We start from the raw sequence: 20,350 nt of genomic DNA, 5'->3' as shown, positions 1-20,350 counted from the left end.
ATATGGAGTTTTGTTTTTCTAAGATCTTTCCAACATTCCAAAACGCCATCTGTGACATCTGAACTTCACGAAAGGTGAAGTCAAATCCTGCTTTCTGCTGAGAGTGAAATCAGGATGGAAGTTGTTATATAAAACCAAACCGATCCATCATTAATCACCATCTGCTGATGTGAAGTACTTCAGCTGCTGTGTTTTAAGAAGCCACCTGAACATACGAGCGTGCTACTCGTATTTAATCACTAGTGTCATTAATCAGCAAGTGATCAGTTAAAAGCCCATCTGCTGGAGATGAAAAAAAAATTGTGATATATCATATGATGTGATAGACGAGAGTTAAATCGTTAAATTGTTATAGGAGCTCAAGTTGTGTATTTTGGTTTGCTTTCATACAATGGGTTTAATATTTGTAATATGTAGCACCGTTTTGGAGACGCACCTCAAGAGTCAAATCAGCTTCTTTCAATTCAACTATAATCATGTTTATGTGGGGTGCTTTTCCATATACTCTCAGAATTCGCCTTCTTACCATTCCCAACTTCTCTCGCGCTCCCTTCACTGCCCATGTCTCAGTCTCATACATCCTCACAGGTCTTTTCGCTGACAAAAACCCACAGGTGGAAATTGATCCCATGAACTTTCTTGCTGTGAGGCAATAATACTAACCACTAAGCCATCGTGCTACCCATTGCAGCTGATCCTTGGTATTTACATTTATTCACTCATCCATAGCCTTTCCTTGCAATCTCACCACTGAATCTTCATTAAGTCTTTATTAAGAAACTTCAAATATTCTTCCTTCTCTAATCTTCTATGTAGTTTAATCTGTATTTGAACTCTCTTGGTCTGCACAACACTACATCATCTGCATAAAGCATGGACAGGCAGTCTGGTTTTTAATCCCAGAAGTCAAATTATTCATAACCAGATCAAAACATAAAGGCCTTACAAAAGATCCTTGGTGCACACCTACTGCTGTTCCAAAGGAGCAACTTATTTTAAAGATCGCTTACCTCGATGCCCTCCTTGTTGAGTGCGTACTCATCAAAATTGAGAATAGCAGTCTTGATGGTGCGAGGATGTGGTAAGACAGTCAAGCCGATATTTATAGCATTGCTCCGTTTAGAATCCAGCACAATGATTTCTTGTCGTTTCCCATCAACTGCTGCTTTCTGTGTGATACACCAACAGAAATCAGGACTCAAGTCTCGTGTGGAATTACACAGTGTCAATATAAAAAAACATGTGGTCTTTACACATTTTTATTGCTTTATGTCTGAAAAAACACTGACATTTTTTGAAAGAAAGATATAAAACAAATGGATTCCATAAGCGTTAAGAGTATTTTATGTCTTTACTAACAGAGATAATCCTGCAGAGATGTTTTTCATTCTGAAATGAAAGATCAATTTAATTCAGATGATAGAATATCATTTTGCAAAACAAAACCAATTTTTATTTTGATTTGATGTAATCAAACAATACAATGTATTGATTAAAGCAATTGTCAATAAGTACATTAAAGTACATTAACAACTAATCAAGCTAATTCTTTCAATGAAACCTTACATAGCCATTAGGTGCAAGATCAAAATTCAAACAGTTATGTTTCGCTGACATTCAAACTCAACATCTATTTTGCTCTTAAAATTTTAAAAGCTCAATGAAGCAAACCTGTGAAAACAAATAAATAAATGAATGAATAAATAAATAAAAAATAAAAAGACACCAGTGACGTGGTTTCTCTTTTCAGTTCAATAATGTTCACATTAAGATTGAGAGAAGGCTAAATTATTTTGAGTAGTCTTTCACTACTTATTATTTTGGTTGGTCTTTGGATGATGGACTTTAGGTCAAATGCAGGACAAAGAGTGATTATTACAAATATGTTTAATCTGACAGTGACGGATCACAGGCCATCCTGAACCTTCACATCAGCTCTGCATAATAAATGTGCTTCCAGCAGTACACTATGTTACCTTCATAACAGGAAGCTCCTTGGATTTGGTCTCGAACAGCTGCTCCAGCTTGGATGTGTCCAGTTTTATTGGCTCCAGTTTGGACCACAGTGACTCCTTACAGAATTTATGGTTCTTACAGCGCCAGTCCACCGGGCGCACCTCGTTCCAGAAGAGCCGAATAGTCTTCTTCTTCTTCTGGAAGACAGGAACATCTCCTCGGCCTAACTGAGGCGATGGCGGAGGGATGGGGACCATGAATGGTGGAGGTGGGGGCGCCATCTTGCTAAGGATGGGAGGAGGTGGGGGGCACGGGAAAAGGGGCGGGGGAAGCGGCAGGGCAGCGTTGCATGGGGGAGGAGGCGGAGGTGGTATGATGTCATCTGTTCCCATCATGCTGTTCATTTCCAAGACGTCCACGTCGTCCTCCTCCCTCAGGTCGGTGAAGTCCATCTCTCTGATCCGTAGCTCTTTGGGCACAGCCATCAGCTGGTCCCAAATGTAGTCCGACTCTTTCTTGGGGGGTGAAGGCGCAGACACAGCGGCTAGTTTGTCCATCTGAATCTGCTGCTCTTTTAAAGCTTCAACCTCAGCAGGAGACGCCAGACCTTTGACTAAATCTCCAAACCTCTCTGCCACTGCTCGGACGCTGCCCTGGTTATCCAGATGCCCCACCTCCATTTTTTTCACAGTTTCTTCTCTGGCCTGCCTGTGGGCCTCCAGTGTGGAGATCCTGCTGGCCAGACTGACCACTGGAGACTCGCCGTCCTCTGTCTCCATTTCACTTTTACACCCATCTTCCTCAGTCTTGTCCACATTCTCGTCTTCTCTGCTCGGGGTCTTCTGAGCATAGAGCATATCCAGCATGAAGCGCTTGCTGTTGAGGATGTTGTTGCACTGGTTGCTCACATCTGCATCTTGAATGCACTGCGTCCACTGACCTATCATCATGAGAACAATTATTAAATCTTGAGAAAAAATAAAAATAAAAAAACATCTGGTGCCATTCATACCTGCTTGCATGCTCCTGGTGAGTTTCTCCTCCCGCTCCTCCCTCTCCAGAGTGCTGCTTGTTGAGGAGATGCTGGATGCAGAGCAGTTATCCTTTTCGTTCACTTCCTCATTCTGTCTCTCCTTCTCACTCAGCTGCACGGCGTCTTCTATGTTCCTTTCCATGGGTTCCTGCTTCCCAGACTCCTCATCTTGCTCTCCCTCTGCTCCTTCCACTCCTACCTGCTGTCCTACCTCCATCTCATTCATGCCCTCCTTCTTCTCTTCAGCCTTTTCCTGCTCCTCTGCAGCTACATTCTGGTCAGACGGAGTCTCTGAAACATCCTCCATCTCTGCAGAAGACTCCGTCTGCTGCCTGTCTAGCTCAGGGGGAGGTGTGGGGGAAGGTTCTGATACTGTTAACTCTGGCGCTGGACTTTTGGTTCGGGTCTGTGGGTCAAGGTCTGGCTCAACGGCGTGTTCTGTTCCTGAAAGAGACATACAAACAACGTGGAAAAATAACTTTAATTGCTCCAGCTGTGTGACAATATGCTATCTGAAACATTCTTATTTATAATTCAAACAATGTTAAATTGCTCCCTGACGTGTCCTGATATCAAGTGAGACTGGTTTAATGTACAATTTCAGCCCTTGTGCAAAATTTTATCAACTATATTTACCCATTTTGTAGTCAAAACATCTAAACACTTAAATTCAGTAAGATATAAAGACTTGTTTTTTTAGGTAATATCTCTTAAAATTCTAGTTGAGTGAAAGTGTCATTCAAACATCTTTTTTATTAGTTATTTCTGAGATCAAACAAGCTTGTTAAACTCACCATAACCTACCGAGTTGTTTGCAAAGGATGTAACCCTTCTTAATACTTGCAAATAAAACTCAAAAATTTCTCTGTTAATTTCAAGAAATCTTAACTGAATTTTCACTTGGTCCACAGGCAGATTTTTAAAAATGTATTACAAGTTAAAACTAATAAGATTACCAAGACTAGTAAGATTTGGTGCTCAACAAAGCAACGCTGATTAAATCAGAGAATAAAAGGTGTTCCTTTGTAATCTGTTTATGCAACTGAAAGTAACCATTTGATAACGCCCCCCCTCCAAGTATTAGCACGTCACAATCACACTTCATCAGCGGCGGAGTGAGCCGTCTCTATTTGCCACGCTCACTGTGCACGGGGCTTAGACCAGGGACTGTCGAACAAGAGGAGGGTCCGTGATTGGCTGGTTGTGACAGCTTGACAAATAGTCTGTCAGTATGTTTATCATCACGTCATTGCCATGATCAGCCCACAATAAGGCTTTTAGTCACACAAATACAGGGGCTTTCCTGGGCTAATATTTTAGGAGCCCCACATTTTCCTGGCCCAAAATATTTTATTGGATTACAAAAGCAGGAAGAATCACTGGGGAAAAAAAGAGCTTCTGAGGACTAACATTTAAGTGAGGTCTGAAAGTGTGTGCTAGTGCCACGCGTCACCGCATCCAAGACACCCCGGAACCGCCTGGTGCCACCACCAACAACACTGACTATATTTTGAAAAGCACAGGAACAGCTTTTGTTTTACACGACACCACTACACACTCGTGTGTGATTTAAAGTTTTAATATTGGTCTAGCATTAATGATTAAATTACAAATGTCTTGCAGGGTATAAATGCTAAATACACTGCAAAAACTGTCCTTCTCAAAATAAGCCAAATAATTAGACGTCCAGCCAAATTGTCTTGTATTAAGCAATAAATAAATAAAATTTAAAAAAAAATCTGCCAGTGGTGTATGAAAAATTTACTTGGTTAGAATTCTAGAAACTAGCAAAATGTCTAGGCAAATATGCCTTAAAACAACACAGAATTTTTATTTTAAGAATTCTCTGTCTTAAAATAAGGAAAACAATCTTGTTCCTTTGCTTGGATAATTTGAACGCCATTGCCTTTCCCTGTTACTGCTTAAATACAGCTTGATATTAGCTGGAAAAACATTTTCCCAAAATAAGACATTTTTGGTTGACAAGACTATTTTTCTATTTAGACAAAAATTAAGTCAAATTTTCTTTAAACACTTTTTTTTTTAAACTTTTTTAGTTAAAGAAAGTTAGTTCTTAGTTCTTGTACCTATTCAATAACTTTGTGCCACAGATGGTACCAATGTGGTGTGTTATTTGATAATACAGTTGTAACCATGTTTCTTTCAGTTAAGCAAATACTGACAAGAGTACACAATTAATTTGATTTTAGATTTAATTGGTTTTGCGGCTCTTGCCTTATTCAAATCTCAGCATGCTTCAGTGACTTGTCATAGACCTTTATATGCATCCATCTCTGTGGCGATAATACCAGCAGTCACCAGCAGGGATGCTTTTGCTATCCCACGATGCAAATGATCATTGTAAAGCAGGGCGTTTATTTCATGTTGACTTTGTTTCATGTTTGCACTTGAACATCTTTTTCAGTCAATAAAAACAAGAATGCACACTTACCTGTAAGTGGTTTAGTGTTGGCTTGAACATCGCAGATGAATTAAAGAATATTTGCAGAAAAAATGTCACAGAAACTTGTGGATGTATATCAACAAATGAAATGAAGATCATGTAAAGCATGAAAGAGCATGTGCACAAACTGTCTGCAATGAAACAGAAGTCAAAGTAAGTGTAAGAACCCCTGCAGGTTTTTTAAATTAGCATTTTGTCTATTTTGAGGTTGTATTTCTAGTTTCAACATTGTGATCTGTACTTCTACAACCCCTGGCAAAAAATATGGAATCACCGGCCTCGGAGGATGTTCATTCAGTTGTTTAATTTTGTAGAAAAAAAGCAGATCACAGACATGACACAAAACTAAAGTCATTTCAAATGGCAACTTTCTGGCTTTAAGAAACACTATAAGAAATCATGAAAAACTGATTGTGGCAGTCAGTAACGGTTACTTTTTTAGACCAAGCAGAGGAAAAAAATATGGAATCACTCAATTCTGAGGAAAAAATTATGGAATCACCCTGTAAATTTTCATCCCCAAAACTAACACCTGCATCATATCAGATCTGCTCGTTAGTCTGCATCTAAAAAGGAGTGATCACACCTTGGAGAGCTGTTGTACCAAGTGGACTGACATGAATCATGGCTCCAACACGAGAGATGTCAATTGAAACAAAGGAGAGGATTATCAAACTGTTAAAAGAGGGTAAATCATCACGCAATGTTGCAAAAGATGTTGGTTGTTCACAGTCAGCTGTGTCTAAACTCTGGAGCAAATACAAACAACATGGGAAGGTTGTTAAAGGCGAACATACTGGTAGACCAAGGAAGACATCAAAGCGTTAAGACAGAAAACTTAAAGCAATATGTCTCAAAAATCGAAAAATGCACAACAAAACAAATGAGGAACAAATGGGAGGAAACTGGAGTCAACGTCTGTGACCGAACTGTAAGAAACCGCCTAAAGGAAATGGGATTTACATACAGAAAAGCTAAACAAAAGCCATTATTAACACCTAAACAGAAAAAAAAAACAATGTTACAATGGGCTAAGGAAAAGCAATCGTGGACTGTGGATGACTGGATGAAAGTCATATTCAGTGATGAATCTCGAATTTGCATTGGGCAAGGTGATGATGCTGGAACTTTTGTTTGGTGCCGTTCTCAAGTTTTTTTTTTAAACCATGAAAAATTGTAATATTAGCTCCAAGCCCTTATGTGAGGTAAGAACAAATGTTTTACCTGCTGTCTGGTGTGCATTTATGGGCGTATCTTCCTCTGAGATGATGGATGGTGCAGGCATGGAGCAGCGTGATGCTGAGCGGCTCGCCGGGGTTGGACTCAAACACAAAGTGATCTCCGTCCGTCCTCTTGTTGGCGCTCTGGCACGCTCACGTTCAGACTCCTCCGCAGCAAGCCTCTCCACGGCTTTGTACCTACAGGAAGGAAGCTTTCAAGTTCAAATTCCATTGATTTTATGGAATAATTTATTAGTTGCCACCGTGCATTTCCTATCTTTCTTAATCTCTCATACATGGAAAAGCAGATGAACAAACCCTCGCCAATATTGAGTTGTAGCTTTACATGTTCTATAGTGGGGGTTCAAAATTTGTACATTCATCCACAAGTGCTACATTATCAATAATTGGGTTGTTTGATGGTCTTAAAAGATAATAATAATAATAATAATATGATGATGATGACTATGATTTATAAATGTGCAAAAGTGGACAATGTTTGGCGATCTGAGTCTACACACATGACGGACAACAATGAGCTAAGATGTACACGCGCACAGCTAACCAGACTGGATCTGTGCCAAACCAGGCTGGATCTGAGCCAAAGCACAACTGCACACTTGTCCTGTTAACTTTGGGATGTCTTAATGGTGAACAGGCCTAGAGGGGCCCCGACACGATAATTCACACTGAGGTCAGGGTGCAATTCAATTTACATCTGCTATCCATCTTAAAACAGGCTCTTAAAGCATTTACAATCCTTTTTGTCTTTTTGATCCATTTCTTCAAAATGGCAGCATTATTGCAAATCCACGCGAAGCAGTGGCATGAAAGTCGACTCACCTTTCCTCTCTGGCTTGTCGTGCTTCTTCTCTTTTGTCTGCATAATCTCGACTGAAAAAGAATCAGGAGAGAGAATGAGAGACAGTCTAACACCTGGAGTTCATAACACATACATTTTTCAAATTAATGATTGCATCATGTGTCCAGGCAAATCAATATACTGCTTCCGGTGCACCGAAAAAATGAGAGCAATGCAAAACACTCCTCTTCCAGCCATAACAACAAATAACTAACACATTCAGCAAAATAACTCCTGGGATTATGCTTTCATTAATGTTATGATACCAACTCTTCAACAGTGTTAACCTTCTGACACTTGCAGGGTTACTTTATGACATGCACATATTTTCACCACTCAAGATAGTATAGCATAGTTTGGATTTATGAGTGTACTTCTTTGGGTGTTGTTTAGAAAAATACTACTGACAAAGCCCTCAGGTTGGATCTGAACCGTAACTTTCTGCACTGAAAAAAAAAATTGGAGTAATATTTACTGGAAAAAACCTAGGAATGTTTTTTTCATGCAGAAATTCCAAGTAAATTTTACAAGGGGAATTCTTACGTAAATTTTACTTGCATATTAGTTTTTCTAAAATAATAACTCAAGTAACATTTACTAGCAATTATCAACTGAATATTTTCACTGAATTTTACTCTGTCTTTATTCATAAAAAGTAAAACTTTTCAGCTGTTCCTCTTGTTTTCACTCAAGGTGGATCTGCATGTTGATCTGGCACAAATTCTACACTGGATGCCTTTCCTGACGCACCTCCACATTACATGGAGAAATGTGGCAGGGGTGGGGTTTGAACCGGGAACCATTTGCACTGAAACCAAATGCACTAACGGCTTGGCCACCACCCCTACACTGAGTTTTAAGTCCCTTTGGCTGCCCTTTTTTCACCTGGAGTTGCCACAGCAGATCTTGGATCATTAGTTCATGAATGTCTTGAAGCATCTTTTTTCTACACAGAATTTCTTTTGTATCACTGTCTGACAAATTTAAGTATTTTTTTTAATAATCCATATTAGGCAGAGGTGTGGCCAAGTGGTTAGTGCACTTGGTTCAGTGCAAAAGGCTCCTGGTTCAAACCCCACCCCTGCCGCATTTCTCCATGTAATGTGGAGGTTTCAAATAATCACAATATTCCAAATGATCACAGTAAACATGTCACTGAATTATTTAGGATTTTACATCATAACTAGCGGGGTTACCTGGGTATGGGGCCAGTTGGTTTCAGGCTTGTTTATTGCAAATCAATTTCAGTTGTAGAGACTTGACTCAACACATGCAACAAACTCTAATCAGTCCAACACTACAAGATTTAATAAAGTCAAAATCAACTCCGAGATATGACCAATCCAGTTTTTGCTGTGTAGACTGATGATAACACTGAAGAACTCAGTACAGACACTTCAAATTACATTACAATCTGTTCCAGGCTGCACAGCTGCTTATGGTACAGCATTAAAAAAAGAAAATAATTCATGCACTTTGCAAGTTGAGACTGACTTGAAGCGGTTCCTCTCTTCCCTTTCGATTCTCTGTAGGCGCTCCTCTCTTTCAAGACGCCTACGCTCTCTCTCTGCAGCCAGAGACTCTTGATGCTGTCTGTAAGAAGACGTGAGCAACCCCCCTAAACCGGGCCTGCACGGAGAAAAGACAGAACAAATGTTAGACCTTCATGAGCAGGGACTGATTGAGCTACAATTTCGTACAGATGTCTGCACACCTGCTCAAAACACTGAGCTTTCTGTAATGTTTAATCAAAGCTACAAAATGGTTTGCATCAACTTCGGCAGATCTGCCGCTCTGACCTGTCAGGTTTGGGGTCTGCTGCTGAAGCTGCTGTATTCGCCAAACGTTGGATGGATGCTGTTACCATCTGGTGCCGGCTGGGGTATGGTGTGCCACTGCCACTGATTCTGCAAAAAGAAAGGAAATGCTTTGTTCTCTTCCAGTGCTGGACTGTTCCACTGTAATCCAGATGTGAGAGCGTAACATCTCAACAGGTCACTCAATCAGGAGTCTCAAAGAATTGAAGCCATCTTGTACACTGAGCAAACCAAGCAGAGATGAAAGGAAACAAAAAGGAGAGGTTCCTTGGAGTCATAGTGGAGCTGTTGTGTTTTACAATAAAAGCATCAGTTGATCAGTTGATGTACTTTGTCAGCGTCATAATAATTCTACTGTATGATGGCATGTTACAACAACTGCACCGCTGCAGACTGCAAAGACCTGACAGTGTAAGGTTCTCCGATCAAACTCTGTTGTGCACATTCTCCCTGTGTTTGTGTAGGTTCCCTCCGGGTGCTCCACCTTCCAAAGACACACATTACATGAATTGGAAACCTTAAATTGACCGTGGGTGTGAGTGAGGGCATGAATGTGTTAGTCTGTCTGTATGTGTCCCTTTGAAGGACTGCTGGCCTGTCCACCCAACAATGACTAGGGTTGGGTATCGAGAACCGGTTCTTTTCGAGTATTGTTAAGAAATGATTCGATCCACCGATATCAATAGCCTTTGTGCTTAACGATTCCCTTATCGGTCCTTCAGAGCAACCGTTGTTTTTGAGGGTGTTTGTCAGGAAAATGATCATTCCTCTACGCTGATTACAGACCCTGCAGTGGGTCTGTAATCAACCGTTTCTGTAGCGCGACTCCACTTTGAAGCATGAAGCAATGCTTCGATCCACTGGCTTGTTGGTTCTTTGATTCGCTGCTCTTCAGAAACGGCAAGTCCACTTCATAACCCTTCTCAAAGCCATTAAAATATCGTGTCACTTTTGTGTGGATTAAAGTCACTAACTGGGACTCTTGTCTTGTTGCAGTCAAGAAATGAGTATCGCCGTCTGTTCCATTGGCACAGCTCTAAACGCTGCGCGGCTCTCTGCCGAGACAGAGTCCGCTCGGAATTAATAACTGCAAAATGAATTACTGCTTTAAATAAAATGACACCTCTTTACATACGTTGTAATACAGACAATAAACTACAATCGACTAAAACTTTTTTCATCCCAAAATGAGACGTCTTTATAAATTGTATCCTGATGTGTAGTGCAGCCAGCTGCAAGAGCTCAGCTCAGATGTATGGACAGACATTCATGCCAATAATGTCTGAAAGAAAATGCTTTGGACAATAACTACAGATTTTGTTTATTCCTATTTACGAAGGCTGTCCGTAAAGTATAGGTCCTTTTTATTTTTTTCTAAAACTATATGGATTTCATTCATATGTTTTTACGTCAGACATGCTTGAACCCTCGTGCGCATGCGTGAGTTTTTCCACGCCTGTCGGTTACGTCATTCGCCTGTGAGCACTCCTTGTGGGAGGAGTCGTCCAGCCCCTCGTCAGAATTCCTTTGTCTGAGAAGTTGCTGAGAGACTGGCGCTTTGTTTGATCAAAATTTTTTCTAAACCTGTGAGACACATCGAAGTGGACATGGTTCGAAAAATTAAGCTGGTCTTCAGTGAAAATTTTAACAGCTGATGAGAGATTTTGAGGTGATTCTGTCGCTTTAAGGACTTTTCACGGTGCGAGACGTCGCTCAGCGCTCTCAGGCAGCGTCATCAGCCTGTTTCAAGCTTAAAACCTCCACATTTCAGGCTTTATTGATCCAGGATGTCGTGAGAGAACAGAGAAGTTTCAGAAGAAGTCGGTTTCAGCATTTTATCCGGATATTCCACTGTTAAAGGAGATTTTTTTAATGAAAGACGTGCAGACGGATTGCAGCGTCGGCTCGCAGCCGCCGCGACGCTCCGCCACAGGAAAAACACCTCTGTGGAAGCCTTGAGGACAAGTTGGAACATGTCCAGCTGATAAACAATTTCTCATATACTCACTCCACTGAAAGCCATCAAAAGCCGCCTGGATTTTACAAATGGTTATCAACACGGAGGTGTTTTTCCTGTGCCGCCGCGCCGCGTCGGCTGCGTCCCGACGCGCGGACCCGTCCGCACGTCTTTCATTAAAAAAAACCTCCTTTAACAGTGGAATATCCGGATAAAATGCTGAAACCGACTTCTTCTGAAACTTCTCTGTTCTCTCACGACGGTCCTGGATCAATAGAGCCTGAAATGTGGAGGTTTTAAGCTTGAAACAGGCTGATGACGCTGCCTGAGAGCGCAGCGCGACGTCTCGCACCGTGAAAAGTCCTTAAAGCGACAGAATCACCTCAAAATCTCTCATCAGCTGTTAAAATTTTCACTGAAAACCAGCTTAATTTTTCGAACCATGTCCACTTCGATGTGTCTCACAGGTTTAGAAAAAATTTTGATCAAACAAAGCGCCAGTCTCTCAGCAACTTCTCAGACAAAGGAATTCCGACGAGGGGCTGGACGACTCCTCCCACAAGGAGTGCTCACAGGCGAATGACGTCACCGACAGGCGTGGAAAAACTCACGCATGCGCACGAGGGTGCAAGCATGTCTGACGTAAAAACATATGAATGAAATCCATATAGTTTTTGAAAAAAATAAAAAGGACCTATACTTTACGGACAGCCCTCGTATGTCCAGAGATCAAGGATCCACCATGTAGAATTTATTATGTCCAGAGTTTAAGGACCCAGTGAACAATTTCACATTTATTTACTTTATGTCTCAATAAAATGTTGTTCAGTTTCAATTCAATTTCAATTTATTCAGCTTATAAAGCGCCAAATCACAACAAAAGCCGTCTCAAGGCACCTTACACAGAACAGTTCAACGTAAAAAAAAAAAAAAATCAAATACATAATTAAAAACAGAAGTCAAAGCATAAAACAGATAAAAAATAAAAAACTACGGTATTCATAAGAGAATAAAAATAGGTTTTAAGTTTTGACTTAAAAATGTCCACGGACTCCGACTGCCTCACGGTCGCAGGAAGACCGTTCCACAGAGCAGGTGCACGATAAGAAAAAGCTCTTTGACCCGCACACATAGAAAACCTGTAAAGCCTACTTTTAGTACACAAAAAATTCACAAGCGGTATCGATAGTCGGAATCGATAATGGTACTGATACTGATAAAATCTTATCAACACCCATCCCTAACGATGACTGGAACAGGCTCCAGCCTCCCAGTAACACGTAACTGGAATAAGCGAGTTTAGAAAATGAATGAATGAATGTAATAAAATGCTCAAAGGACAGACACAGTCCTCCACCGCAGCCTGCAGCCACAGGTAGTGGCTCTGAAGAAGCAGTGTTCCGAGTCTGAACTGTTGAATCATTGAGCTGTTACTCAAAGCTGCTGTGCCCTTAATTATATTATGCATAAATTTATGTCTTAAAATGTCTTAAACTAAGAAGTCAGGAAAAAAAGAAATCACCACCATCCTCCTGTACAGGTGTCACAGAGGGAGAAAGTATCAATTCAGACCAAAGTCATTTTTTTGTACCAGGATGTAAAGAGCTTTTCTTTTTTTTTTTTTTTTGCTCTACAGTTGGACATTTGAACATGGGCTTCATTGGAAACCTGGTTCTTTCTGGAGCTAGCCTCAAGCCCCAAGTCAAGGAACTTTCTTCTTCTGGGTGTGACTGATTTAGGACAATCAAAACTTACTGCTTGATAAACATATCTAAATTCTACAGACTCTAGTTTTAGGGAAAGATTTGAATCATGTGCGCTTGCATCAGACAAGCTTGAACCTTCGTGCGCATGCGTAGATTTTTTCACGCCTGTCGGTTGCGTCATTAGCCTGTGGGCAGGCTGTTGGAAGTCTCACAGGACAAGCTGGAACATGCCCAGCTGTTAAACAATTTCTCGGGTACTCACTCGACTGAAAAGCCACCGAAAGCCGTCTGAATCTTACAAATGGTTTCCAACACGGAGGTGTTGTTTGTCCCGCGCCATGAGCGGCTGCGTCGCGACGCGTGAATCCGTCCGCACATCTTTCATTACAAAATCTTCTTTAACAGTGGAATGTACTGATAAAGTGCTGATCCCGACCTCTTCTGAAACTTCTCTGCTAGTCACACGACGTCCTGCATCAACAGAGCCTTAAATTTGAAAGTGATCTGCTCGTTCCAGCCTGTCGATGGCTGCTCGGGGCGCGATGCGCCCTCCGCCGCCGTTTTTAATCCAGTTTTAATGGTCCTTAATCCGTGTGATACCGATAGAATCTTCACCGAAAGCCATCTGAATCTTCCAAATGGTTTCCATCTGGCTGTCTGGCAGAGTTTCTAAAAAAATTTTCATGGAACAAAGCGGCAGTCGCTCTGCCATTCCTAAACAATAAAAATCTGACGAGGGGGGTGGACCAGTGCTCACTCAAAGCCTGCCCACAGGCGAATGACGCAACCGACAGGCGTGAAAAAACTCACATGTGCACGAAGGTTCAAGCTTGTCTGATGCAAGCGCACATGATTCAAATCCATATAGTTTTTGAAAAAAATAAAAAGGTCGGATACTTTTCTCACAGACCTCGTAAATACTAGAATTCAACTTTAGGTTTTTGGTGGTTTGCGGTGCAATTGCCTTCTGCTGCTACGCAATACCAGTGTGCCATTACTGCACCTAACCACATCTCGTTTGGGTGCACAAATAAGTGCATTTCCAATTGCTATGTGCACAATGTAGACGTTGGGCATAAAAATGACATCTGTCTTGGCCCACAGACTTCTGAACAACTTACCTTTCAGCCCAGCAGGGCGCTCTACTTGCATGAGATGCATGATTTGTATGCGATGCATCTGTTTGACTGAAGAGAAAAAATGAGAAAAAAAAACAGAAGGACAGTCTTGTGAAACAGTGTAAAGGTAAAGCATGAACGTGTTAGTGGGACAGGCCAGACAGCGAGACAGTATTAAGAGGAAAAGGGGCTGCAAGACTGCAGGACAGCAGAAAAACAGGGTCAAGACAGCATCTATCAATCAAACTGAAGTTATTATTGTGAAACTAAGCATCTGACTGGATGCTTTTATAATTTTGCTTTTATAATTTATAATTTTATAATTTATAACAGAGCAGAGATCCTCAATGTTCAAATGCCGTCAGTCCAAATTTGGCTTCCCACCACGATTCTGCTTCAACTGATCTGTGCAGAAACACGAGCCCATCAGAGACAGTGACTCATGCTAATACTTTGAATTCCTTAATGCTGGGAAGTAATTTATGGACTTGTCTCAGAGTAAAATGTGGTGCAGTTCCACAAAGATTGACTGTTGAATAGTAAACGTCAGGAAATCGTAATTTCTACAAAAATAAAACGGCTGCAGTCTCTGCAGATGACAGATGCAACATGAATCACAGGTGATGAGAATTAAAGATGTCTGGGACAGTGTGATTAAAGTGTCCTTTAAAGGACCAATCAGATCAAAAAAGAGAAGCAGGCTTAGGAACAGAGGGGCATAACTTCAATTCCCCCAGTTACACAAGAAAATTGTCGTGATTCTCCCTATAGCATACAGACAAAATTGACTACGCGTTGTGCAACTGCATTGGGTCGTCAACATCCAATGTGGGTTTTTTTTTTGTCAGGCAGCTGAACGTTCAGTCACTTTCACAACAGTTTTGCTACTATGTTTTATTTCTACATGTGCCTCAAACAAATCTGTGCAAATTTATCTGACATTAGAACTAGAGTCACCATGAAGTCTTGGAGAAGAATCAGAATCAGAAAAGCCTTTATTCGCCAAGTATCCACAAGAATACAAGGAATTTGATTTCAGTTTGAGCAATTTGTTTTGGGTGACTACAGTGGATGGCTCTGTTCATGATCTCAAAAGGATAGCTGCGGTGTGGACATGGGACTTTGAAACAGTTTGCCTTACTAAGTGTTAGCGAAGTTTATGCTTACCCGCTTATTTACCATGGTTGGACAAACGAAAGAATCAAGAACATCAGATTTAATGATGGCTAGCTGATGTGTATTGACAGTTATATGAAACTCTTGCAAAAATATGTGAAACCGCAGTCTCGTTTGAGTCCCTGTGTGATATTGGGGAATTTGACCACTTTGGGGACAGCCTGCACAAACATATCATCACTTCTAACAGAAAAATGGTGTACTGTTTTGTTTTGGGCTGCAATCACTGAAGCACTCGTGAAAAGTGCAGGTTTTTTTTTGGTTTCCAGTAGAGAAGGGAAGACAAGGCAAATAGGAGAGGTCGTGCCGGTAAGTGTTATCCTACACACCTTGACAGAGTAGGTGCGGTCTCTCGCCTACACAACCGCCTTGACATGTTTGAGCTCCGGGTAAAAAAAACAACAAAAAAAACACATGTTCACTTTCCACTGCATCTTCACTTTTTCTTTGCATTTTCACTTTCTTTGCTGTGTAATTTGCCCAAAAATTCAGAGAAAGTGGCATGTTTCTGATGGGGACAGACGAGGGCTGTCCCTGGAAATAGAATTATGCTCTTTCATTTTACCCCTTAGTGCCCACTCTCAAACGAGACTATGGTTCACTGTTGAAGCATGTGAAGCTGTGTGAAGCCCAAATTATCTGTGTGCCAGTTCCCCTGAACTGGATGGCTCAGTTCGGGCTCTCAACAGGAACAGAATCAAAAACAACAAACATGATGATGGCTTTCACATGTTTACTCTCCATTCTGTCAAAGTCATAGAATGTGGAGGGAAGCATATAGAGCAGTGTGAGGCCTGATCAGCGTCAGACAGCAGGATGATATTCTACGTGGTTGTTATGTGTCACTTCAAGACAAGTAAAATCAGCAGGATGTAGTTGTGTTGCAAGGCGGGTATTTATTATTTATTACTGAGCTTGTCCAGTGTGGTGATGTATTTGTAATGCTCACTTTATAAACACTGCGGAGGTTCCAACGTAAACACATGAAGTACTACATAAGACCAAAAATCTCAGCAAAATAAGGCAATAATAATACTGCCACTGCTATACTATATTACATTGCTTTGTAAGAGACAATGTGCGACAAGGAGAATTAAAAGTATTTCACGTTGCTACTCTGGCTCACTCACACAGGCTTTTCGCGCTCTGAATTTGTCCCGTCTGTCATCGTGGATTCTATGTTGTTGTTTGTGTGGTGTCGCGATTGACACAAAAGACACTTGAAATACTAGTTGAGCAGTAAGACTGCTCAGACTGAGACACATCTGCAGAAATGTGATAGCAATCAGGATGAAACAACCTCCATATGTGGCTTGAAACAGATTTTGGGGGAGGAGATTGCATTTTGTGTCTTTTTTTTTTTTTTTTTACAGGTTCAGACTATAAAAAGAAATAAAAATATTGACAATTTAGACATGCTAAAAAAATTTTAATTTCAGCTGGAAATCTGACCACTTAGCCTAGTATGTCTCTACTGAGTCTAGACAATGTCAGTGACATGACAGACATCTTGAAGTTTAAAAATTATTATTAAATTTTAATTAATTAAAATAATAACAACAACAATAATAATAATAATAAATAATAAAATTATTAAAAATTATTCTGCTCCACCTGCACAGCCTTTCTGTTGAAAAACTAGAAGAAAAAATTATGGAAGTTGCACAAGCTCTAGTGTGTGGTACCAACAGAAAGTAAAAACAGATATGATATGGATAAAACTGCACGGCACGACTGGGTTACTAGTAGTACTGCAATACCTTGCCAATACTGCTGGGTTCTGTCATAGCATACTACTCAGTAGTACCCCTGGACATGTGCTGAAACACCTCCTACCTGTAGCCACCTCCATAAAGAGGCCGTCTGCTGCTTCCAAACCCTCCTTTGTTTGTGTGTAACAGTTAAAATGAGACCACTTGAAGCTGGAAACGTCTCTCTGCCCTTTACGTTTCACTGGCTTCACGGAGGATGTTGGCCATATGCTTCAAATTTTAAAGGGCCAAAATATGTTTTGAACTCCCCTCAGCAGTTACATATGGTTGGGCTTTCATGTTAAATATCCCCAAAGTCCCACAATTCTGTCTGTGCAGGCAGAAATTCTCCTGCTAGAAGCAAAATTGAGTCCAAAGGGATGAACTGCACAGAAAGGAGCAGCTCCTTTCATTTTAAATCAACATGCACAAAAAAGGTTGGTTTTCTTTGGGACCTGCTGCATTTTTGCCCCCCCCCCCCCCTTTTTTTTTTTAAGGTTGCATCACTTTTGCAAATACACTTTAATACCTGTCTTCCAGACACTGGGTGACTTATATTACCTTGCCTAAACATCATTCCTTTAAAGACACTTTAGGTGTGTAATGACAAAATGCAAGCGAGAGGGAGGTTGCAGGTATAAAGGAGGAGAAACGCCACTTTAAAAGAGGAGAGAAACTATGGATTAGTGAGGAAAATAGGAAACTTCATCACATGATTGGATCTAAAATACCTGTGAATGGCCTGGCTAGAAGACTCAGTGACTGGATGACTTTCCTCATCCTCTCCCTCCTCCTCCTCATCCTCCTCTTCTTCTCTGTGGTGAGAGGAGGGTTTCGAGGTTTGAAAAGGAGGAAAGGGAGGATGCAGGTAGGTGAGAGGGGAGAAAAAGTTGGACACAGACAACATGAAAACACAGAAGACAAAACAAACATCACAGCAGACACAAGAATGACAAACTGTCCACACATGCATGTCGTGCAGCAGAGGAGAAATTAGCACCAAGGGAGGTTCAGGAAAGTTACTAGTTTTAAAACGAAAGAAACTGATCCATTAAAAATTGTGCCCCCTTTTTATGTTTTTACAGACAATAAGCTGCAGGAGGTGAAGCTGTGGTTCACCGTCATACATCCGTCTGCTAATTGGTTCCCTCTTGGTTGTCTGGATTTCCTTAACAATATGGAACATGTTGCTCTTCAAAGGCAGCGTGAATTTCCCGTGGAGGAATTTTTCGTATCATATGATCGCCTGGACTGAATTTAAAGCTACCTGCAGACCTGCTACCACAAAAAAATGAAAAGACATGCTGCTTAAAAAAAAAAAAAACACCATTATGTGTGGCATTAGGTAAAGCGGTTAGCAGTGCAAAATAATTCAAAGATTAAATTAAGTTTAAATTACAACCCCAATTCCAATGAAGTTGGGACATTGTGTGAAATGTAAATAAAAACAGAATACAATGATTTGCAAATCCTCTTCAACCAATATTCAATTGAATACACCACAAAGACAAGATATTTAATGTTCAAACTGATGGACTTTTTTGTTTTTGTGCAAATATTTGCTCATTTTAAATGGATGCCTGCAACACATTTCAAAAAAGCTGGAACAGGGGCAACAAAAGACTGGGAAAGTTGATGAATGGTCAAAGAACACCTGTTTGGAACATTCCACAGTTGAACAGGTTAATTGGAAACAGGTGAGTGTGATGATTGGTATAAAAGGAGCATCCCCAAAAGGCATAGCCATTCACAAGCAAAGATGGGGCAAGGATCACCACTTTGTGAACAACTGCATGAAAAAAATAGTCCAACAGTTTAAGAACAATGTTTCTCAATGTTCAATTGCAAGGAATTTAGGGATTCCATCATCTACAGTCCATAATATAATCAGAAAATTCAGAGAATCTGGAGAACTTTCTACACGTAAACGGCAAGGCCGAAAACCAACATTGAATGAGCGTGACCTTCGGTCCCTCAGGCGGCACTGCATTAAAACCAACATCATTGTGTAAAGGATCTTACCACGTGGGCTAAGGAACACTTCAGAAAACCATTGTCAGTTAACACAGTTCATTGCTACATCTACAAGTGCGAGTTAAAACTCTACCATGCAAAGGGAAAGCCATACATCAACAACATCTAGAAATGCTGCTGCCTTCTCTGTGTGCTGTGATCTGATGAGTCCACATTTCAAATTGTTTTTGGAAATCATGGACATCATGTCCTCTGGAGAAAAGAGGAAAAAGACCATCCAGATTGTTACCAGCGCAAAGTTCAAAAGCCAGCATCTGTGATGGTATGGGGGGGTGTTAGTGCCCATGGCATGGGCAACTTACACATCTGTGATGGCACCATCAATGCTGAAAGGTACATCCAGGTTTTGGAGCAACACATGCTGCCATCCAAGCAACATCTTTTTCAGGGACGTCCCTGCTTATTTCAGCAAGACAATGCCAAGCCACATTCTGCACGTGTTACAACAGCGTGGCTTGAGTCTCTGGCAGTCTGCCTGCAGTCCAGACCTGTCGCCCATTGAAAATGTGTTGCGCATTATGAAGCGGAAAATACAACAACGTAGACCCTGGACTGTTGAACTACTGAAGTCGTACATCAAGCAAGAATGGGAAAGAATTCCACCTACAAAGCTTCAACAATTAGTGTCCTCAGTTCCCAGACACTTATTGAGTGTTGTTAGAAGGAAAGGTGATGTAACACAGTGGTAAACATATCACTGTCCCAGCTTTTTTGAAACGTGTTGCAGGCATCGATTTCAAAATGAGCAAATATTTGCACAAAAACAATAACGTTTATCAGTTTGAACATTAAATATCTTGTCTTTGTGGTGTATTCGGTTGAATATAGGTTGAAGAGGATTTCTAAATCATTGTATTCTGTTTTTATTTACATGTTACACAACGTCCCAACTTCATTGGAATTGGGGTTGTATAACAACTCGAGGTCTGGTTTTCTTCTGCTGACTTGTGACCTAAAATTTAAAGTAAAGTAGGACAAATAGTTCACGTCATTTCCCAGAGATGCGGCAGGTTTTCCTCATCCGCTGCTTCCCAGATCACAGCACAAGCTACCGTATCATTAAACAAGACTGCAATTTGCCTCCTGACTGAATCACTGGTTTTGTGGTTTGAATATGTGAATCATGTGGCATTTTTCTTGAATTAGGTTCTTTGAAAGGAGAAATTTGAATGTAAACTTTGCAGTGCTTTGAATTGGTATATAATTAAACCTCCTGCTGTTTGTTCTGAACACAGCCTGAAACACGTGGAGTCATG

General features: G+C 40.8%; 1 protein-coding gene across 3 annotated transcripts in view; it reads right to left on the bottom strand.

Annotated features, from left to right (window-relative positions):
- fhod3b (formin homology 2 domain containing 3b) overlaps positions 1-20,350 on the bottom strand; it is a 281,393-nt gene that overhangs the window by 15,088 nt on the left and 245,955 nt on the right. Inside the window, exons 11-19 of one of the 3 annotated variants that reach the window (XM_034175031.1) lie at positions 17,792-17,875; positions 14,137-14,202; positions 9,335-9,442; positions 9,030-9,164; positions 7,517-7,567; positions 6,678-6,871; positions 2,969-3,433; positions 1,977-2,896; positions 1,011-1,169 (exon numbers count right to left, since the gene is read on the bottom strand). In XM_034175031.1, the coding sequence (XP_034030922.1) occupies positions 1,011-1,169; positions 1,977-2,896; positions 2,969-3,433; positions 6,678-6,871; positions 7,517-7,567; positions 9,030-9,164; positions 9,335-9,442; positions 14,137-14,202; positions 17,792-17,875 (2,182 nt within the window). The remainder of the gene's footprint in view (positions 1-1,010; positions 1,170-1,976; positions 2,897-2,968; positions 3,434-6,677; positions 6,872-7,516; positions 7,568-9,029; positions 9,165-9,334; positions 9,443-14,136; positions 14,203-17,791; positions 17,876-20,350) is intronic. The other 2 variants (XM_034175029.1, XM_034175030.1) reach the window with 2 other exon arrangements.

Source organism: Thalassophryne amazonica, chromosome 7 (assembly GCF_902500255.1).
Source record: "Thalassophryne amazonica chromosome 7, fThaAma1.1, whole genome shotgun sequence".
Lineage (NCBI taxonomy): Eukaryota > Metazoa > Chordata > Actinopteri > Batrachoidiformes > Batrachoididae > Thalassophryne > Thalassophryne amazonica.
The sequence above is the reverse complement of the archived record's forward strand: the minus strand, read 5'-3'. Positions and strand labels throughout refer to the sequence as shown.